The sequence below is a fragment of the Grammomys surdaster genome, unplaced genomic scaffold (genome assembly GCF_004785775.1).
Source record: "Grammomys surdaster isolate TR1022 unplaced genomic scaffold, NIH_TR_1.0 137, whole genome shotgun sequence".
Classification (NCBI taxonomy): domain Eukaryota; kingdom Metazoa; phylum Chordata; class Mammalia; order Rodentia; family Muridae; genus Grammomys; species Grammomys surdaster.
This window is the reverse complement of record NW_021604595.1, coordinates 1,525,940-1,548,605: the sequence shown is the minus strand read 5'-3', so window position 1 is coordinate 1,548,605 and position 22,666 is coordinate 1,525,940. Positions and strand designations below refer to the sequence as shown.

Sequence of the window (22,666 nt, the reverse complement as noted above, 5' to 3'; positions counted from 1 at the left end):
CCTAGCCGCGGGCGCATCTCCGGGAGCGGCGATGCAGCGGCCGGGGGAGCCGGGCGCCGCGCGCTTCGGTCAGCCCGAGGGCTGTGCCGATCATCGACCGCATCGCTACCGCAGCTTCATGATCGAAGAGATCCTCACCGAGCCTCCCGGGCCCAAGGGCGCAGCGCCCGCGGCCGCCGCTGCCGCCGCGGGCGAGCTGCTCAAGTTCGGCGTGCAGGCGCTGCTGGCCGCCCGGCCCTTCCACAGCCACCTGGGTACGTGCAGCGGCCGCCGTGCAGCGGACTGGGCTAGGCGGGAGGGTGGGAGTCGAGCCGTGCATTTGTCCGCAATCTGGCCTCTTTCTCCCCTCTGTTTCTGGAGCGACCGGGGATGCAGCTCAGCGCAGGCCCCAGGCACGTCTCTTCGCGCACTCCAATGGGAAAGTGGAGGGTGCGAGCCATGAGCTACGCAGAAACCAGGCCTTGTGTTCTCAGGCCAAGCCAGAAGAGAGTTTGTCTTCTGCTTCAGGGCCAGCTTTCAAATCGGGTGATAGGCCAGGCCCAGGAACCAGAGCCCGCATCCCCATGGTAGATACAAAATCAATCTACCGAGCACTCTGGATCAAAATGACTTCAAACTAGGAGAAGCGGTAGGGTTAACTAGGCATCACAGTAACTGCTCAGACTGGGAAAGCTCAGACCTCTGGAGAAGAGCGTCGTGTCTCATAGTGCTGAATGCTAATGGTGGCCCGAGCCACCCAGGAGCCTCCCAGAGCCCCGTGCTTTCCAGCCAGCAATCAACCGAGGCCTGTGCTGCAGCCAGGATCTCCGTAGGCCTTGTTTGAGGGAAAGAGGCCTGGTTGTGATCCGCTGCCCAGCTGGCCCTTCCACCTCCAGGTCAGCCGGATTTCATGTGTCTTGAACCATTTGCTCAGATCTTTTCTGTCTCAGTCTTATCTCTTGAGGGATTGCTAGCCAGTCTGCTCTGCACCGCATCTCGGCCCAGGGCCTGTAGTAACTCTCTTTTGGTAGAGTGGATCTGTCTCCCCTCTACCTCTCCCACTCCCCAAGATTCTCTTCCCACTCCGTACTATCCTTCCTAAGCGTACCTCACCCTGATGGTTCTCAGCCATGGAGAGCCATCGTTTAAGGAGTCTCCTTTATGAGAAGCCTACCAGGAAAAGAGTCTTATATGGACTCCAGCTCAGCTAGCGGCCTTCGGACCAGCCCCCAGATCCTGTCTTGGTGGTAGCTAGAGTCCAGTTTGCCTGTTTGAGGTCCATCGGGTTCACAGCCTCTCTGCTGCCGAACTCAGTTGTTGGCAGTTCGTTTGAAGCGGGCAAACAGCCGGTTTAGGGCTAAAGAATACGGAAAGATCTCCATGAAGGGAAAGCCTGAACAGAGAAAACAAGAAAGGCAATTTTCAGGTTCAAAAGATGCTTTGGTGAGCCTTTCCTAGCTGATGTCCAACCCTCAGCCGCCCGTGTAGGTGAAGCGGAGCGCCCAGAAAAACAAATGCTCATATTCCACAGCGTTCTTTTCCCAACGCAAAAAGCTTCCCCCTCCAAGTTCACCGGTTTCTTCTTGGTTTCTCTTTTTCACGAAAGACATACTCTGTGTCCTTGGAACAGCAAACTTGCTCTAAAGAATCCTGAAATCTCAGAGCCTGCTGGTTCATGGGGACGGCAAAACAGAGCAAGGGGTGAGAGGGCTAGTCTTTTCTAGACTTCTCTGGGTAGCTACGTGAAGGAGAGTCGCCCAGGATGCTGGATTTAAGTCCTCGCGGAGTGTCTGGCTCAGACTGGGCTCAGGCTCCCAAGAGCAGCATAGCGTGGTGGCCTCGTAGGCTGGAATCTAGTTCACCCGGCTCTCTTCTTTTCTCTCCCCCCCCCCGCCCCCGCCGCAGCGGTGCTGAAGGCCGAGCAGGCCGCAGTGTTCAAGTTCCCACTGGCGCCGCTCGGCTGCTCCGGGCTGGGCTCCGCGTTGTTGGCTGCGGGGCCTGGGATGCCCGGTACCGCAGGCGCATCACACCTGCCGCTGGAGCTGCAACTCCGCGGGAAGCTGGAAGCAGCTGGCTCCGGGGAACCTGGCACGAAAGCCAAGAAAGGACGCCGGAGCCGCACGGTATTCACCGAGCTGCAGCTGATGGGCCTGGAGAAACGCTTCGAGAAGCAGAAGTACCTCTCTACCCCTGACAGGTAGTGCCGGGCAAGACTGGGCTGGAGAGGGCGGGTGGGGGCGGTTGGCAAGTGGTGGCCTGACCTGCTGAGGGTGTGCGTTGCTCTTTCCAGAATAGATCTAGCTGAGTCCCTGGGCCTGAGCCAGTTACAGGTGAAGACGTGGTATCAAAATCGGAGGATGAAATGGAAGAAAATAGTGAGTGTGGCTGGTGGCTTCCTGCGGGCTAGGAGGGGGTTTTCCTGGGCTTTGTCCCCGGTGTCCTCCAAGAAATACCTCCCCGCCCTCCTCACACTAAGACTTCTGCCCTACCCATCCAGTGCGCTGCTGTTTCTGCTTAGGTTCGTTATGGAGCCGACATACCCTCCCCCCGCCCCATCCCAGGCACTTCCTGGCAGCCACTAACTCCTCCATCTCGGGCTCGTCCTCCCCAGCGGCGCTTTAAACGGCCACCGTTTCTTTAGGGCTTGGAGTCACACTGGTGATGCTGTGATTGGGCCCTGGGCACCGGGTGGCCCTTGATCTGATTCTTTTCTCACCTAGTACTGTTCATTCACGGAACAGGTGCTGCAGGGTGGCGGCCTGGAGTCCCCCACTAAGCCCAAGGGACGACCCAAGAAGAACTCCATCCCCACGAGCGAGCAGCTCACGGAGCAGGAGCGCGCCAAGGAGGCAGAGAAGCCAGCAGAGACGCCGGGCGAGCCCAGCGACCGAAACTGCGAGGACTGAGCGTCGCCGAGAGTGTGGCGCCGTCGGCGGGGACCTAGAAGCTGGCCCTTCCGCGCTCATGCCGTTTGCTTTCTAAACATTTCATTACTACTTTGAATGCGGACAATTAAGGGCCGGACAAGGAAGGACACAGGCCCGGAAGCCAATCCCAGGTCTCAGCGAGCTCCTGCTCCCAGTCTGAGAGAGTCGTGTCCAGCCTGGCTGAAGCTTCTGGTCTTTCTCGGACCTCCTCAGTGCCCGGCGCCCCACGCGCATTCACGCCCCGCTCCTTGCCCACACTTTTCCCCGGCCTCCAGCCGGCCTTCTGAGCCCGGACACCGGCGGGCACACACTCGCTTCCGCGCCTTGGGGACCCGGCCGCCGGGTGCAGGCCCCTACTGTCCTGCCCTGAAGAGTCGGCTTTAGCAGATCAGCTGACACCTGGTCCCCGATGTCGCTGAGGCTTCTACCCCCCTCTTGCAAAGACGGTGACTTTTTTTTTCCAATAAAATATTTTATGACACAGTGGGGGGCTTGATGGCGGGCTTCCGGAATCCGTGAGGGATAGACGGACTGTGAGGTAGGAAAGGCACTCAAAATTACAAGCGGTGCCCTTACCTACTGGTCCAAGCACTGCAGCAGCTAGGTTACTTAAGAATTAATCATGAGTGTGAGCGGCCAGTACGGACTGGACTCTCCTTTCCCAGCTGTGGGGAGCCTGGGAGGGCACCATCAGAAATATCAGTCAGCCACCAGTTCAGAAGTGTCCCAGAGCTGTGAGCCATACAAGTCTCCTGGAGCTTCCTTCGGAAGTTTCTGACAGCTCTTTTGAGGCAAATGGGATGCTCATTGTATGCTAGGCAGTCCTAGTGACTTGGCAGGGAATGCCTACCGGTGCCTCTCCCAACCTAAAAGGTCTCAGTTGTTGGGGGGGGGGGGAATCATGTGACATTCTGTCTCTGTGTTTGGGGCTCATGGTGACCACCGGATGGGAACGGAGGAATGGTCACTTTACTAGCTAAATCTTGGAAAGGGGATACAACTTGACCATGTAGTTTTGGACACATTAGCATTTCGAAGCCATGTCCTCTTGGGATCCCCAAAATGCTGTAGGCTTTGTGGTTCGGTTTTGGGTTTGGATTTTGGTGGTCGTTGCTTTAAAACAAGGTCTCACGCCGTTACCCTCACTGCCCCGGAACTTGCTATGTAGACTAGGTTAGTCTTGAACTCAGAGTGTCGCCTGCCTCTGCCTCCCAAATGATGGGATTTTTAAAAACGTGCATGGCAAGGCTTTTAAGTTTAAGAATGTGGCAGTCACCTGTGTTGGTGACTATCCTCTTTATTTTTAAAATTTTGTGAATTTTCAAGTGTGTGTGTGTGTGTGTGTGTGTGTGTGTGTGTGTGTTGTGGCATGTGTATGTGCACCTGAGTGCAGCTGTGGTGCAAGACTAGAGGAATCAGAGTTCCTTGGAGCTGGATGCTGGGGACCAGACTTTGAGGCTTCTGCAAGAACAGTATTCGAACTCTTAACTGCTGCTCCACTTCTCCACTCCAGACGTTTCATGTCTGCTTAGATGATCTCTTCCTGGAACCCAGTTTAGACTTCTCCCTGGAATTTCCATCGTCACGGTCTGGAGAAACTAAAGCTCACATTTTGTGAGGGCTTTGTGAGCAGTTTCTTCTGACACCCCGGTTGTGCTAGGTCTTTGAGAGACCATCTCTCCTTTGGGCTCCTAAGTGAGCCTTACAAACAGCCCAAGAAAAGCTGCAACCCTGGCCACCTGGAAGGGACAGTGTGTGTGTGTGTGTGTGTGTGTGTGTGTGTGTGAGAGAGAGAGAGAGAGAGAGAGAGAGAGAGAGAGAGAGAGAGAGAGAGACTGTGTCCCTCTAACTCCTTCCGGTCCCAGGTTAGTTCAGCCTAGCAGGGTTACTACGAAATATTCTTGTAGCAGGCCCTAGCAGTCATTTGAGCTAATCCCTAAAGATCAAAATGAAGGTGACCAGAGGCCTGGGGACTGAGGTTCCAGCTTTTTCACCATCAACTGTGCCAAACTATAGAAGGGTAGAACCCATTAGGTTGCCCGAAAATGGGTGTGTGTGTGTGGGGGGGGGGATGTTCTAACTCAGTCAGTTACGTTTCCTGCAGGGCCCCCTTGTTTCGTTCAAATTGAAGACACCAATCTTATGCAAATTACTTGCTAAGTGCATCTCCGGCCTCCTCAGGGACGCTCCGCACTGGCTGACCCCAGCTGAGCCAAAGGGCTATGGGCAGAGACTCAGAGTCGAGACTCAAAGCAAATTTCAGAGTGCAGCGCTCTCCGTACACAGATGAGGAACCTGACTTCAGTTCTCCAATTATCAGTGGGTCATTGGAGGCAAGCTGGGTCTCAAAAGGCTGTTGGTTCTTTATCCCAACGCAGAAGGAGGTGGCAAGGTTTCCTCGCTGTCTGCGCAGCAGGGCTCCAGGTATACATCATAATCAGGTAATGCAAACATAAACAGTGTCCCCTGAGCCAGGGAAGAGAGAAAATAATGCTTCTCCTTTCGCGGGCAGGTAGGAGTTTTCTTGCTTGGGAGAGTACCTGAGGCTCGACAGAAACTTCCAGGCAGGTGGCTCCGGGAGGGGAGAAGTCCGAAGTGTTCTAAAAGCCGGGGTTCGCGGTGAAGGGCTCTTCTTAACCACTGGAGCCCTAAGGCGCTGGATTGTGTGCCACCCGCTCGCGCCCCCAGAGCTGAGGGCCCCTCCTTGCCTTCATTGACCACGCCCCTTCCTCCAGGCGGGCGTTTGGGGGGAGAAGAGAAGGTCCCCTCTCATTTCTCCTAGACCCTTGCCACAAAAGTCAGTTTTCAGCCCCCAAGGTCCTGGGAAACAGACCTCAGAAATATCTCAGGCGGCTGCGGCCCGGGCGTTATTTCACGGAGCCCTCTGAGGGAGGGTGCGGGCTCTGGTGGCCTCGGGGGCAGCGAGGACCTGAGGGACTCAGAGAAGGGAAGGAGAGACCGCTGGAAAAGCGGTGGGAACCGGCTGATGGGCTGCGCTCGCGGACACTCTAGGTCCGCGCTGCATGCACGCATGGGGCCGGTGGAGGCTCCGCAAAGCGGGGAACTCGGGGACAGCGCTCCGAGGCGAGTAGGGACACGCTTCCATGGGTCTTGAGCTCTGAGTCTGGGCGGTTGGAGAGGCAGGACCCCAGTTCCATTCTGGGAGCTGCCTCTGCGGCCCGGCAAGGGCTGATCGCCGGAAAACCTGGATTTCTGGCCTCGGAGCCTTCGCCCCATCGCTGATTGTACGGACAGGGCGAGCACCACCAGCAGGGTCTCGGCCGCGAGCCCATTTCAAGCCGATGCCCCACTTTTTCAAAACAAATAATAAAAGTCGCTGTACCCCCTTCCTTGATCTTGAGCTCTTGAAGAATGGTGTGAGCTTACAAAGTGGAAGAAAGAACCCCACACCGGGAGTCTGGTTAACTACGACAGAGCTTAAGACCACCTGAAACGGGAGGACGCATCTCGGAGCTCTTTCGCGGAAGCGGAGGGCCAGAACTCGCTCAGCTGCAGGTGGCCGAAAGTCTGGCTCCAGTTTTGCCCTGTCTGGGCAACTCCGAGGTCCCCAAGAAATCAGACGCTTTCTCTGTTTACCCAGAGTCTCTCGGCCTAGTTTCGTTTTGCGCCCCTTATTTTGTTTTTATATCCTGGGAACCCCTGACCTAGGAGCTACAGCAAGAAAGAAGAAACCCATGGTGGGGGAAAAGAGCCTACTCAGGAATCCTGTCTAAGCCAGGAGTTCCTGGGAAGCTTGGAATCTTAGATCTGCTTGGCCTCGGAGTAGCACGCGAGCTGGGTACCTCACTTGCTGTAGGACCCCACCCGCTGCGTGATGAGTGTGCTTTGGGGCTTGGGACACAATTAACTCCTGGGTGGGGCAGGTGGGCCAGCGTTTGCACTCAAAGGCAAGGTCTTCTCTCTTCCTACTTCGAAAAGGGACCCATCTGTAAGACTTCGAAAGCTTCAAGTTCTCCCACAACTTCTAGGTCCTTTTAACAGGTGGGGGTGGGGTGGGGGAACGGAGTTGACTGTGGCGTCTCTTGGCCAGGAGGCATCACCTAGGACTAGCGTAGGCGCCAACATTGCCTCAGCCAAGAGGTAGACACTGAGCTAGCAGGGAAAAAGGCCAAGGACGCCAGAGGGGACCCAGGGGAACAACATTTTAGCCGATTAGTTTCTCTCTCCCTCCCTCTTTTTAAGTATTTTAATCTTCGTTTTGTGGTTCTGGGGATCAAGTCCATGCCTCCTGCATGCGGGACAATTGCTCTCCCACCGAGCGACATTCCCGGACCTCTCTGTTATTTTTCAAGTGTAAACCCAAGAATGGTTTGTAATAAAAAAAAATTCTATGTCCTAATAATGCTGCAGAGATCTTTGGGTAAGCAGAAATGAAGATTCCCAGGTAGTCGCAAAGCAATGGGCTGCAGCTTCACTGACATCGTTGAGACTTTTTTTTTCTCTTTAGTGTTTCAGGGAGTAATTGTGTGACTGACATCATGGCATCTCAAACCCTCTAATATTTATTAGGCTCCTATATGGCCAGCCTTCCTTTCTTTCCTTCTTTCTTTTCTTTCAAAATATTTGTGTACATGTGCATATACAGTACATGTAAGTGTGCATGCACATATGTGTGCACGTGTGTGAAGGTCAGAGGTCAAGCTCAGGTGTCATTCTTCAGGTGCCGCTTGCTTTCCTTGTGTTTGAAACAAGGTCTCTCGGTGCAATATGGGGCTCACCAGCCAGGTGGTCTAGTCCATCTCCCCAGCTCTGCTAATACAGCAGTGCTTGGAGTTATAATAGGATCCTCGGATTTGTGAGACAGGCAGTTTCCTGACCGAGCTATCTCCTCTCCTACATTCCCTTCTTTCTTTTAACAAGCATTCAGCAGTGGTGGTGCACAGTTCGAAACCCAACACTCTGGTGGCAGAGGCAGTTTGAGCTTTATGAATTCGAAGCCAGCCTGGTCTACAAACTGAGTTCCAGGACAGCCTGAGCAATTATACAGAGAAAGTCCAGACTCAAAAACAAAAATAAACAAATCCCCAAACCAAACCAACCAAACAAGCATTTATTGACATGTGCAGCTTCTAGTCCTGGGGACACGCCTGCTTCCATGAGCCCGATGTTCCTCCTACATCTATTAGCTACGTAAGAGAGGTGCTCCATTTGGCAGATGAGTATAAAGTTCAGAGATGTTAGGTGACTGGCTGAAGAACACAGAGACACCAAGAGTGGAATTTGGATCTAACTTGACTGAGGGCTGGGAATGGGGGGTCACTACAACCCCTTGCCTGGCAGCCTGAAAATCTAGTGTATGTTTGTGGGGGAGGGTCTCGGATGCCTTAGAGTCCCCAGTGCTTTGAGCCACCCATAACAAATCTTAGCATTTGTTCAGTAAGTGCTAAGGAGCTGCTGTGGGTAAACTCTGTGCTAGGCACAGTGCCCGCGACCATCAGCTCACACCACAGGTGGGAATAGGCTGGGTAGAAGGTAATGAAGTCACAATTAAAACTAGAGACAATGGCACAGAGTGACATTGAAAATTAAGCAGTTAAAAATTAAGCAGGTGTGCTGGGGCAGATCTCTGGGAGTCCCGGGCCAGCATGATCTGAATAATGAGTTTAGGACAGCCAGGACTACAGAGCAAGCAAACAAACAAAACAAGCAAAAAGAAAGAAAGAAAGAGAGAGAGAGAGAGAGAGAGAGAGAGAGAGAGAGAGGAAGAGAGAAAGAAAGAAAGAAAGGAAGGAAGAAAGAGAAAGGAAGTACAAAAGGTGAGAAAGAAAAGAAAGAGAAAGAAAGAAAAAGAGGAAGGGAGAAAGGAAAGGAGGAAGGGAAAATGAACAGTCAACAGATACAGAATCAGAGCAGTCTTCAGTCAGGGTGGTCAGGGAGATTTTGAAGCATAGGAAGCTTCTACTGAAACCTCAGTGACAAGAAGAAAGTGTCGGCTACTCCTGGGGAAAGATCAGGATCAGAGCAAGAGCAAAGGTCCTGGGTGTCTCTTGAGCTGTGAAAGAATTCACAAGACGTGAAGAAGGGAGGGAAAAGCCAGGATATGGACCCAGACCTGCCTGGAAGGCGGCCTGAAGGAGGCAGCCTTGGGAGGCGGTCCCTCCGCCTACTGCTCTTCTGCACACTAAATTTAATAGTCTGGGAGCATACGCTCAACTCCAACTCAATCTCTGCCAGGCAATTTTGTGTGGTGTGTGTGTGTGTGCGTGTGTGTGTGTGTAAGCGCATGTTCATGTGCGTGTTCTTTCTTTTTCATAAGGTTGCAATTTTCTGCGTGCTTTAAGGACATTAGAAGGGCGTTTGACTGACGCACCATGCGAAAAGCATTAGGCAGGCTGCAGGGGCGCTGCTGGAGGGAAGGGGCAGGTGGGGGCGAGCATGGAAATGGGGAAGGAAAAAAAGAGAGGAGGAAAGGGGAGGGGAGAAGACAGGAAGGAAGAAGAGAGGAGAGAGACTGAGGCAGAGCAAAGACAAAGCAAGGTGCCAAACATTGACCCACACTTGTTGAAGAAAGAGGTGAGGCAACTGGCTGTGGGGACACACAAGGAGAGGAGGAGAAGGCAGATCCCGGAGAAGACAAAGGGGAGAGGGAAGCGGAGGAAGGAAAAAAGAATGAAGCCTTTCAGGAAACTGCTAAGGAAGACTGTGAAGTCCCAGGGCTTCCAAACCACCCTGTGGTTTGAGCACAGACATTGAGTCTTTTGGGGTAGACAGTGGGAAGGAAAGCTTCCTTGCCTGCACACTCATCCAGTCCCCTCCTTCCTCAGGAGACTCAACACCTGCTTTTGCAGCCTCCGTCTAAACCTAGTTTCCCCCCACCCCCCACCCCCAGCCCTCTGACTCTGGCCTAGTGCTGCTCTCTGGGGCTCATTACTCTCAGATGCCCTGTATTTGTAGTTAAGAGTCCCCGTGTCTTTCAGTTCTGGGCACAACCTTAGTCCTTAGCATGTTCCTGTTCCTATGTACTCAGCATTGCCCCACAAGGACACCCACTGCACTCGCAGACCTGCATTAAGAGCTAACTTGGACTGTGAGCACACTCGCTGTGACTCAGTTTCCCCTTCTTTAAAATGGGAAGAATAGCAACACCTCATGGTCTCATTGAGGTGCCTGGGTATACAACAAAAAGATTTACTGCCTCCTGAAGTGGGATGACTGGAGCTACTGAGGTGGTGCGTCCTACCAGCTTGCTAAGTTAATGGAGCAGGGTTAAAGGAAGGTGGAGTGGGTGTTGGTAAGGAAGGAGCCTGGGCTTACACACACGCACACGCACACCCCTAGTCTGGGTTCCCTGAGGACCCTGCTGTCACCAAAGTCCACCGAGCACATCTAACTGTTTCCTTGGAGTTAGTGCCAGGGCTTAGCTGCTGTGTATTTTGTGAGGATTTCCACTAACAGTGACAAGTCTGGTCTTTGTTTTCACTGGGTCCACAATATAAAATCCCCTTCCCCAGCACTGGCTGGCGGCGAGTGGCAGTAGGGATGAGGTGATGAGCAGATCTTTTAGGCAGACTCGGATGGAAGATCTCTGCTCAGAACCTTGAAGGTCAGGCCAGGCTATGACTATACTTACCCTTTAGCTGTCCCTTCTCTGCCTTTTAGACCCTGCAGTGAATGGGTGGAGGGATGGATGGGTACATAGATGGGTAGGTAGGTGAGTGGGTGAGCATGTGGGTGTGTGTGTATGTATGTGTGTATAGGCATATGCATGAGTGCATGGGTAGCTGTATAGGTGAATGGGGGTGTAGGTGGCAGATGAATGGATACATGAATGGACAAATGCATGAATGGATGAATGCATGCATGAATGAATGCATGAATAAATGGATGAATGCATGAATGAATGAATGGATGAATGAATGCATGAATAAATGGATGAATGAATGCATGAATGAATGAATGAATGCATGAAGAATGGATGATGAACGAGTGATGAGTATATCAGTGCTGAATGGATGATCACCATGTGGTCTTCTTGGTGCTTCTGCTGTGATCAGATCCTGGGAGTGCCCAGGAGCTCACAGCCCTCATCCCAGCACTTGTATTAACCAGGGGCTAGTGGGAATTGGTGGATAAACACCCGGTACCTTCAAACCCAGTGTATGCTGCTGAGGAGCGGTGACCACAGTAGGCAGGCCCCTCCTACATCAATTAACAATTAAGATAATATTCCTGAGCCTGCTGGTGATGGCACATGCCTTTAATCCCAGCACTCAGGAGGCAGAGGCAGGTAGATCTCTGAGTTCAAGGACAGCCTAGTCTACAAAGTAAGTTCCAGGACAACCAAGGCTACACAAAGAAACCCTGTCTCAAAAACAAAACAAAAAGATAATCCCACCACAGACATGCTCATAGGCCAATTTGATCTGGGCAATTTCTCAAAAGAGGCTTTCTTTTCAGGTGACCTTGGAGTGTGTCGGCTAAGGCAGCCAAGTTTGAGGGCAGCCATGTTTGTATCTAGCAGGTGTCCATCACTGGATAAACAGCTGATAAAATGTGATGGCTACATATGATTGAATATTACTCAGTCTTGGAAATAAGGAAACCATGGCATATGCTTAAAAAAAAAAAGGTATAGGCTTAGAGGACAACCTACTTAGCAAAATAAGCCAACCATTCCCATAACACTGTTGTGCAGAAGGCACCTACACTGGGCAGGAGGTGTAATTGGGATGACTGGTTTCCCCTCTTTTCTTTTTTGTGACCCTTAAAGATACCTTAGGGACTGGGCTAGAGCGTCCTGAGACTTTGGGCAGATGATGAAGTTGGCTGGAACAGTTTGTAGGAATCAGATGACCTTTGGCCAATGGATCACTTTGACCTGTATATATTAAAAAAAACCCGCATACCACAGAACCTTTCAGGCTCCCTTGATATTGGTGTAAGTGAGGGCCCATGTAGTCAAGACTCCACCCCTGGCCCCCCAGGTGTCCCAAGCATCGAGAAGCAGCTCACAGTGGCGTCTGAGCTTGTCTTGCCCCTTGTTCCTGCATCATGGAACTTACATAATTTGGTGCTGATGCTGGGTCTACTTCCTCCTGGTGCTGTGTTCAGTCAGCATAGAGTTTTGGTCCTAATGCTGATGACCTCATCAGGTGGTAATGACTGAACAACAGTATGAATGCCATTGAAACCATGGAACTACACAGAGTTGCTTTTTAAAAAGGAGGTTTATTGAGGACATCCTCGTGGAGACAGGGGGTCAGGAAGCAGGTATGGGATGTGGAACAGTAGGAGGGTGGACCGGTAGGGGAATAAAATCTGGAGTTTAAAATACATGCATACATACATACATACATACATGCATGCATGCATACATACATGCATACATACATAAATGCTCTTAACCACTGAGCTCCCGGCCGCAAACTCTTATTGCTGGGGATGGCTTTAAGCTTGTACTCCTCCTGTCTTTGCCTTCTAAGGACATTCTCCACTACGCTTGGATTACACTGTTCTGGGGATCAAAGCAAGGCAAGCATTCTACCGACTGAGCCAACCGTCAGCTGCAAACATGGATAGGCACCTGCAGGTGGGGGCAGACAGTGAGCAAATAGTGAGAAGAGGGTGTGATGAGAGCTTCAGTGAAAAGAAAGCAGGCAACGGGGATGTGTGAGCCATCTGACAGGCACCACCAAAGGGCTGAGAAGATGAACAGGAGAAGTGAACTGGAAGGAGCAGCCGGTGAAAGATTCCTGCGAGGTCCAGCTAGAAGTCATGGGGCACGCCCAGGCCTTGGCTTTCTTCTTCAAGAGGGTCTGATGGAGGTCTGGGGGGTCCCCTTTCTGCATGTGACGGTGGTTTGAGATCCAGGCAGGAGCTGTAGGGAGGGATGCCACAGGAGGGAGATGGCGAGGCTGGGGGTGGAGAGGTGAAGGGGAGTGTGCTGAGGGCTGACCTGAGTGTGGGTGGGAAGGTCCCCAGGGGAACAGGGGCCCCACAGCTGCTTCCCACACCGTGAAGTTATGTTAAGCAAGCAGTTTCTAGTCTTGAGGACCCAAGGGACGCTTGAGAAGACATGCAGGGTCTCGGGAGCAGGAATAAGCTTGGGGCTCTGAGCCACATGATACTCTGGGAAAGAGTTCCTGGGGCTGTTCTGGGGGACATGGATGAAGAGGGTCTGTCACTGTCAGACACCATCGCTGTCTATCAGACAGTGAGATCCCCTTCACAAGAGGCACGCAATTCAGGAGTGGTGCAGGACTGCTTCACCACAGGGGCACTGCCAGCCTTTAGTGTCACTTGCTAAATGATGAGGCTGCATCCTAGGTGACATCTGCCGAGTTCTTTCTGCACCTTCCTATATCCAGTGCACAGGATTCCCTCCTGTTCTAGAGGTATCCATGATGGTGGGGAAAGTCAGGTACACTCCCTCTCACCAATTCTGCGGGCACCAGGCTGAACTCAGTGTCTCTCTCCTGGAAAGGCCAGTCCTCGGGCATGTGTCGTAGGCATTCTACACTGTCGGGTCCTAACCCTCTTAGGGTCCCCTGAAGGACAAGTCCCTGTTCATAGCTGTCCTTACCACAAAGTACTGCTTGTGTTTTTTTTTTTTAAAAGTCTTAGTGAGTGACTCATACATTTAAAATTATTTTAATCTATTTTACACTCTGTATAAATGGGGCTGTGTGTTTCTATTAAAGGTGTATTATTTAGGCTGTGGGGAACATGACCAGAAGGGTCTCTGCCAAGGTTGGGGTGTTTATGGTGTCAGACAGTGGTTGGCAGCACAGAGCACAACTCACATGTAACTATATGGTGTGCCTTTGCCGGTGGCCCTGACACACTCCCTTGGGGCACTGTAAACCCTGTAGCTTGGGCACTTGGGTTTTGAGGTCCCTTCACATTGTCATATGCTTCAGATTGGTGACAGTCATTTCCAAGGTCCCAGAGAAGGGCTAGTCAGGAAGGAGTGCTGTCAGATCCAGGGTGGACACATCAGGTTTCAGGTGGCCCTTGTGTGGTAGACTAAGCTGCAAAGTATCAGGAGTGTGCAAAGGACATGCCCACCACCACAGGGAGGTGGAGAGGGGACTCTGCTGTCCCTCTTGCTCCTGTCTCTTATCTAGCTCCCTTTCTTCTTGTGTGCTTGTGTGTGCACAGACCTGTACATGTGTGCGTGTGTGTGTATGAGCATGTACTTGAGTGTGTGTGTGTATGTGTGTGCATGTGTGTGCCATGCGTAGGCCAACAGACAACCTCAGGTGTGACCTTTAAAAAATTATATATATATATATATGTATATGTATATGTATATGTATATGTGTGTATATATACATATATACACATATATATATGTATGTGTGTATGTGTGTATATGTGTATATGTGTATATGTGTATATGTATATAATGTATATGCCTGTGTGGGTTTATGTGCACTGCATGTGTGCAGATGCCCTTGAAGGCTACAAGGTAGCATTAGAATTCATGTACCTGGAGTTATAGGTGGTTGTGAGCCACCTGATGGGAGTCTGATAACCAAATCTGGGTTCTCTGCAAAGGATTATTGATCTGTCTCCTGTCTCATTTCTTTCTTTCTTTCTTTCTTTCTTTCTTTCTTTCTTTCTTTCTTTTTTTTAAGAATGGAAAACCAATAAAACAACACCAGGGTCTCTGCCTGGACAGGAAGACTCGGGGATCCCCTGTCCCCACCCCTCCAGCTCTGGGTTTACAAATATGTGTCCCTACACCTAGAGCCCACCCTATTTTCATGAGTCCTGGGGATCAAACTCAAGTGTACTTTACAGAGATGTCTTCTTGGCCTCTTCTTCCTCTTCTTCTATTTGCAGTCAGCCACACTGGCTACTTGGCTGTCTGTCTTCTACCTGCCCAAAGACCTTTGCAGAAGTCGTTCCTTCTACCTGGACTGTTTCTCCAGCCCTGCCCCAGGCAATCCCTTTGAGCTTCTCACTGCAGCTTAGACATCCAGATGTTGTTTTCTGGATGGATCCACTTTCCAGAGTCTCAGGTGCTACGCCCAACCCAACCCTTTACTCTGCCATGTATACCTCATAGCTGGCATCCCACCCACAAGGAGTCTGCTTTCAGTGGTTCTCTCCAGGCACCTTTGTCTCTTTCATTGTATTTGTGTCCTCGGCTCTAAGGATTGGATTGTGTCTACAGAGAGACCACAACAAACATCGTATGGGTGTTGACAAATGGAGCCACATCGCTTGATGAGCCTATGCTGCACATTTCAGTATGTCCCTTGAGGTGGGATTGTTGGGTCAAAGAAAATGCCTAGTTCAGCTTTTCTAGATCCTTCTAGACAGTTCCTCAAAGCAGCCACGTTGTCTTAACCACCCTCCATGATCATTCTAGGTATGCAAAAACTCAGTCCGTAGCCAAGGGTGATGTTGAACTTCCCAATTCTCTTGCCTCAACCTTGCATGTGCTGGGATCACAGACGTAAGCTGTGCCCACCTCTCTCACTGGGCTTTCTATCCCAGTATTTCTGTACTAGCACATTCCATTTATCTGTTGCCATGTGGAGTGGCAAGCTATTTTATGAAAGGGTTCAAGACTGTGCTCCATCTTCCTGTTGGGATGACCCCTTATTCCTTATTGGATTTAGGACTCATTTCTGCACTCTGTGGAAACCCTTTGCCACTATCACAGTTAGTTCCAATGTACATGCTGGGGGACCTGGCATGTGCCTTCCCTGCATGTGTTTCTGGAGCTGGGAATGAGCTTGGATCAGCTCTGTGAACACTCCTGGTCCTTCCTCCTTACCTGGAAACACCAATACAATCCAGTTCAAGCCAGTTAGTTTGTTTGGTGCCCAATTAAGGGCCCTACTTCTAAGCTGGAATGAGAGGAGCCTGTGCAGGATCGGTTGGCAGCATGGAGCATTGTAGAGAGAACATCTTGTGTATTTTATAGAGGCATCCTTGTCAATTAAAGAGCCTATGGCCTATGGCTTAGGCATAAATAGAGGTGGGACATCCAGGAGCAGGAAGGATGCTAGGAGAGAGCTAAGCATGGGAGATCTACCCGGAAAGATGTTACGAGACAGACACACTATACCTGAGCACAGGTAGCCAGCCATGTGGCAGAATATAGGTTAAAATAATGGGATATTTTAAGTTAGATCTAGTCAGAGAAGGGCCTAGCTATACGGCCAGGGTATTTGTAAATATATTTTGAGTTTGAGTCTTATTTCTGGGAGCATGGGGCTGGGAGGAAGATAAAGGGTTTAACTTCTAAAAATGTGGCTTTCTCTTACAGGTGACATTGGCTTTGGTGTCTTATGTCTTAGCAGACACTACACAAGATGTGGCTTCAAAGAAGCCCTCTTGACAAGTACCTGCCCCTGGCTCACCTATTGTTGATGCTTTGTTCCCTTCCTACCTGTCATGGGGACTCCTGCTTCTTTAAGGTTCTGTCTAGAAGATGTCTCCTCTTTGCTGTCCCTCATGTCTCCACACTAATGCCAAGGTCATCATAGACTCTGTGTCAGTTTCCCTAAACAGCAGGGAGCCCGAGTGAGCAGGACTGACCTTCCTGGCTATCTAGGATATCCTACTACTTACAGGAGACCCAGCCATTGTAGGCACCACCTAAGTGTTCTGGCAACCCTGGGAGGAGACCACAGAGTGAGTCCCACCCTTCAGCTACCTGGGTGCGATACCTTTGGGTTGAGCAGTACACAGTACAGCTATGTAAACAGTATAACTGTATCTCCGCCGGCTCCATCTTGCTCAAGGTTGCCCCCTACAGGGGGAAGGAAGGTTTGGATCTCACATTTCACTCACTGAACTTGTGAGTGGCAAGCTGGGGAAACTAGGTTTCTCCTATGAGAGGAAGCTTATCCCCTCTACAGGCGGCCCTGAGGACTTGGGACTGATGCATTCAGAATGCTGTTGTCTGTCCTTCATGTGTGGCTTCTACATATGCCAGTCACCTGGGGTAAGTAAGTAAGATAGCCACGTTCTATGTATCATTTTCCCCTCTCCCCTACCACTGTTCTGATGTGTCGAACGGCTGGGCTTTCACACTTGTTTAACATGTGTGTTATTCTGGGACTGTGTCTGGCACACACAGACTCTCTGACCATAGTTTCTAAGGAATGAATGGACAAAAGGAACTTTTTATTTAAGTGGGTGGAATCCTGCTGTCACCATACCTCCCTGTGGTGTGGTGTTCCTTTCCCACTGCACTGCGGTTTCTCAAGACCTATTTGTGGGCTGAGAACCACGCAGTCTGCTGTTCCTGGGAGGTGCTTGGATGTGCCTACCACATCTGTCTGATATCTCAGTGGTGACAAGACTGTCTTGACCCTCTGTTCCATCCCTTAATACACCCGAAGCTCTGAGTCATCTGAAGTATCCTAGATACCATGTCATGTATGTCTTATGACAATGTCATATATATATGGGACAAGATATGACCAAGAACTCCAAGAGAAGAAATAGTAACTGAACACTCTAAGTCAGCTTTCCACAAATGTTCAGTCGATGCTGTTTCCCTGGTTTTCCAACCTAAAACTCTATTTCACCGATAAGGACCCAGTCTCTAAGGATGTTGGCGGTAAAGCAAGCTGAAGGGTTCTTGTGACCATGTCATAAATATGGGACAAGTTATCATGGGGCACACCAGGGCTTCCTGAATCCACCTTTCCTTGAAGTCAGAGAATCTGAATTAAAGAAACCAGTGTCTGGTTTCACTCCAGGATACTCAGAGGGCCAGTGAACTGGTCAGGAGCAGACACTATTTGGAGTCCTGGCCACTTTTTCCCCACCCTTTGCAGTGATGGCATCAAAGGCTGATTGTGAAAAGTCTCATTATGCACTGTGTACTACCTGCTGTGTCTGCCAATCATAGAATGGGCCTAAACTACAGTTTTTCAAGTTCTAAGCTCAAACTCAACAGGGTTGCTCTAATATTTTGGAGTAGGAGAGGCTTTGAGGAGCAGAGACACGAGGATGAGTCAGCCAACGTACCTACCAGGCATAGGAATAGGCTCGTCTCTCATAGACCGTGAACCAGGGCAACAGCTGTGATTTAAACCACTAAGTTTTGCAGGGAGAAGGACTCCCAGCATTGCAACAGCTAATTGATACATTGTTACTCTGCCCACCACTACCTTCTCCCCTCTCTTTTGGGGGCTGAGGAGCTCTGATGTTCTTCTTAGTCAGGAAAGCCAGGCTTATCTCTCAGTGCTGTGTCTACTGAGCCTGTCTTGCAGAAAGATGCCCTTTTCTGCCAGAAGCCATCTCTGCCTTCGCTTCTGCCTTCTTGTCCGCCTCCTGAACTCTTTCTTCTCCAGGGATTCAGCTTCCTGGAGCTGCAGGGATGGAGCCTTACAGACCCAGCGCCCGCCCGGACTGCAGGAATTGATTATCTTACAGTTCTGCAGGTCAGAAATCCGAGAGCCAGGTGTGGGCAGGGTTGCTTCCTTCCCAGGCTGAGAGAAGAGTGTGTCCCCTGCCTGCTCCCAAGCTTCTGGGGATTTGTTGGCAACCTTTGGTGTTCTTTGGCTTGTAGACGCATTGTCCTGATGTCCTGGTGTTTGCTTCTACTTTTTTTCTCTGTCTCTATTTTTTTTTAAATGACAAGTTCCCATATAGTTCAGACTGGCCTCAAACTTGCTATATAGCCCAAAATAACCCTGAATTTCTTACTCTCTTATTTCCACTTTCTGAGTATGGAATTACATGTGTACACCACCACACCTGGTTTATCCAATGCTGGGGATCAAACCCAGGGCTTTACGTATGTGCGACAAGCACTCCACCAAATGAGTTGCAGCCTTTCTTCTGCCTTCCCTTCCCTCTTTTTGTCTTCACTACTAGGAATGGGATCTAGAATCTTACACAAGGCCTCTATCACAGAGCCTTCCTGCCTGTCTCTGTCTTTAGACAACATTTTCCATGTGCAGGTCTGAAGGGGAAACTCAAGGGTTCTTTGGAAAGTTGGTTGGGTGGTGTTTTGCTGGGGCAAATGCATGAAGGAACATTTAGCTGAAGTGGACACAGGTGGACTAAAGCAGACTTGTGATTCACAGAAATGGACACGAGCTAAACCAGGCACGTGAAAGGACACATGATGAAGGATTCTTCAATAAGGACACACATGTATTGGTCCACCTTACTTTGTGTAGTTGCGCTGCATTTGTCGGGACTCTTTAGAGAGAAACGCATCAAAAACCTCCTGATGGTGTGCTGCAGTTTCTTGCTGATTTCAAGGACTCGAGCTGACTGACCAAGTGAGTGATGTCGATAGAGACAGATGCATGTGCTGAGGCAAAACATGTGGTGAGGCAAGACCCATGCTGAGGCAAGAGCCATGGAGAACACTCAATGTTGGAGGGTGTGAATAGGACTCCATGGACAGTGATGGAGGCTGAGCTAGCCTTGCTTGTAGAGCTAGCTGTGCAATGCTTATCTCACATCTTTGCTGGTCTTCGATTCCCTGAAAGAGGCACAGCCAACAACTTCCGACATTCCTCATGCTCCCTCCTGCTGACTCGAGCCAAGGCTGAGGCCTGGCTGTCTCTGCTAGGTAGTGCCGCAGCTACTGATTTGTGTTTGCTATCCTGACTCTACCAAACTGGACTGCTGGTGTATCCATGAAGTGTTTGTGAGTGGATTGAGTTGTTGCTGCTGCTGCCGCCTGCTAACCTGTGAACTGAACTGCTGATTTCCAGACAGCACAAATGGGAGTTGTTTCAAAGAACCTTTCTAAACAGATACACTTTCTTTGTATCCTTTCTTTTCCACTACCTCTGGTGGGTGGTGGGCTACAGGGGAGGTTAAAGCATTTAAGAACCATCATTAAAAATAGGTTTTGAAAAAAATTAAAGTTACACAGGTCTCCATGTGTAAATGTTTTCTTTCCCTAGGATTTCATCATGTCTGTTTGGGCCTGGACTACACCAGTGTGCCTTCATCTTAGCCCCATCTGAAACAACTCTGTTTCCAAATAAAGATGAAGTTTAAGGTCCTGGGCATCAGGGCCCATGATGGCTAATATTGACTTTCAACTTAATAGGCTCTGAAATCAACAAGGAGACAGGTCTCTGGGCCTGCCTGTGACAGATCATCTAGATTAGGTTAGTTTCTTGGCGTACCTATGAGAGGTTACCTACATTAGGTTAATGACAATAAGAAAATCTACCCTGAATGCTGGCAGTACCCATCTGTGGGTTGGGATCCCAGGCTCTATAAAAAGAAGCAAGTGAGCTGAATGTGCCACACAGCGCTCTCTGTTTCAGAATTCACAGATACAGTGTAGCCAGTGGTCTCAGTTCCCGATGCCCTGGTGAACTGTCCCATGGTACTCTGGGCCAAGACAAGTTCTTCCTTGCTACAGTTGTTTTCTTCAAGTATTTTTGTCACAGTGAGGAGAGAAATAACCATGACAGAACCTCACTCAGCATGTGAATGAGTGTCTGCTGGGACAGAGTACCTGGCAGTTCATCATTCCTGTGCTTGAAAAGTGTCAGGTGCTGTGCTTAGGGACAATGACTTTGAGGTTAGGCACAACAGGAGAGTTCTTGCCTGGAGCCTCAGCCCTGGGGTCCCCTGTGCTATCTGTAGGATGGGCTCTTGAATGGAGTGGAGGATGTAATAAGTGCTCAGTAAAGTTCTCCGGGTTTTACCACAACCTCTGTTCAGACTTTCTTCACCCTCACCCTATCGATGGACACTTTCTGTTCTTGACACGTGAGCAAGTCGCTGGTATCTACGAAACATATTCTGCAACCACCTTGAAGATCCCATGCCTGTCCCATCCTCCCTGTGGTGTACTGTGGGTAGGCATCCCCTGAGTGGTTGCCATGTGCCATACCTCCCACACGGATCCTAGGTTTGGCCGTAGAAGGAGCCATAGCCCATGAGACATTAGCAATAAGCAAGCGTTCTACAGACAGAATCTTCATAAGCAACTCAGCCGGAGGAGAATGTCTGATAGGACTGCTGGGTACCCACATCTGGTCGCCATCTTGTCAGGAAGCCCAAGAGGCTAGTAAGGGCTTGGTTCCCGCTAGCCCGGTTTGAATCTCCTGAGGCCTGTCACTGCCCTGTAGCCACTTCTTGGGGGCCTTGGGGAGGACATGCTCACCCTGAGGTGAGGTGAGGCCAGTGAGCAAAATGTGCAGTTACCTCAAGGATTATTTGATGTGTTTGTGTATGTTTTTTTTTCACACAGGGTCTTTCTCTGCAGCTCAGGTTGCCTAGAACTCTTTATGTAGCCCAACCTGGCAACCAATTTGCTATAATCCTCCTGCCTCATTTTTCTGAAGATTACAGGTGTCTGCTATCATCATGCCCAGCCTCAAGGAAGTCAGCAAACACACTGGATACCTAACTCAGATGGCCAGGGATATCTCCTCCACCTGCCCAATCTCCTTTCTCCTTTTGGGATTCTTCTTCATGTTTTTTCCTTCCCTGTGTAGAGTGTGTATGCGTGTGTGTGTGTGTGTGTGTGTGTGTGCATGAGTGTGTGTATGTGTGTTAGTGTGTGTGCATATGAGTGTGTGTATGTGTGTTAGTGTGTGTGCGTATGTGTGTTAGTGTGTGTGCATATGAGTGTGTGTATGTGTGTTAGTGTGTGCGTATGTGTGTGAGCATGTGTACCAGGTATCTTCCACTACCACTTTCCACCTTATCATTTTAGACAGGGTCTCCACTGTCCTCACTGGTTGGGTAGGCCATCTGTGTCTTCCCAGCAGAGCTAGGATTACAGGTGCATGTCATCGTACCCCAATGTTTGTAATGTGAGTGCTAGGGTTCTGAGACCAGGTCCACATGCTTATGTGACAAGCACTTTACAGACCAGGCCGTCTGCCCAACCCCTCTGTGCTCCTCCTTCCCTCCGTCTCCTTCTCCCTTCCGTGTCCCTCCTCCCCTCAGTGCTCCTTCTCCTCCCCTCTGTGCTCCACCTCCCCTCTGTGTTCCTCCTCCTCTCAGTGCTCCACTTCCCTTCTGTGCTTTTCCTCCCCTCTGTGCTCCTCCTCCCCTCTGTGCTCCTCCTCCCCTCTGTGCTCCTCCTCCTCTAAGTGCTTCTCCTCTGGTGCTGGCCCTTCAGTCAGTACTCATGCGGCTGCTTTGCTCGGCTCCTCCCACTGCAGTCTACCCTCCTGTACTCCTGGCACAGGTTGAGTCTGATTTTGCACACTGAGACTCAGTTTCCTTCCTGACACCGAAAGCTCACCCGAATTCTACTGCAGCTCCATCCTAAGCTCTGTCCCACATTGCCACCAGGTTCCACTCCAATCCGGTCAGTGAAACAACATCTGCTATCTCTGCCTTCACTTATCTTTGCCACCTCCATGGTTCCCCCTCCTAGAGAGTCCTCCAATGTTGTTCTTTTTTTTTTTTTTCTTTTTTTTTTTTTTTCGAGACAAGGTTTCTCTGTGTAGTCCTGGCTGTCCTGGAACTCACTCTGTAGACCAGGCTGGCCTCGAACTCAGAAATCTGCCTGCCTCTGCCTCCCAAGTGCTGGGATTAAAGGTGTGCGCCACCACCACCCGGCTTCCAATGTTGTTCTTTGACCCATGGATTTCTAGGTAGAATTTCCCAGAAGATCTGATTGTCTTCCCTGGGTGGGCCATACTCTTTATATCTGTTTACTCACTGGCCTTATTTTAACCCCAAGTCTTTATGTTCTTCTACCCCCGGGCCTTTGCACAGGCCTCTCCCTCTGCCTGAAAGACTCTCTGAGCCTCTCTCTCTTAGTGAATTCCTTTTATCCTTCAAACTTCTCTCCAGACCTTTCTCTGAACCCAGTCTCTATCCAC

The 22,666-nt window shown here is 50.4% G+C and overlaps 1 protein-coding gene across 1 annotated transcript; it reads left to right on the top strand.

The window, feature by feature from the left end:
- Positions 1 to 6: 6 nt before the first annotated feature.
- Positions 7 to 3,389, top strand: Barx1 (BARX homeobox 1). Its single transcript, XM_028763289.1, has 4 exons — positions 7 to 254; positions 1,885 to 2,176; positions 2,270 to 2,354; positions 2,721 to 3,389. The coding sequence occupies exons 1-4, from the start codon at positions 32 to 34 to the stop codon at positions 2,883 to 2,885; spliced, it is 765 nt and encodes a 254-aa protein (XP_028619122.1). The 5' UTR covers positions 7 to 31; the 3' UTR covers positions 2,886 to 3,389.
- Positions 3,390 to 22,666: the final 19,277 nt, after the last annotated feature.

What these genes read in the sequence shown, in the direction of transcription:
- Barx1 (XM_028763289.1), top strand. Translation starts at nt 32, where the DNA reads ATGCAGCGGCCGGGGGAGCCGGGCGCCGCGCGCTTCGGTCAGCCCGAG. An exon ending in GCCCTTCCACAGCCACCTGG is followed by an intron (nt 255 to 1,884) that starts GTACGTGCAGCG and finishes CCCCCGCCGCAG; the next exon opens with CGGTGCTGAAGGCCGAGCAG. An exon ending in GGATGAAATGGAAGAAAATA is followed by an intron (nt 2,355 to 2,720) that starts GTGAGTGTGGCT and finishes TTCACGGAACAG; the next exon opens with GTGCTGCAGGGTGGCGGCCT.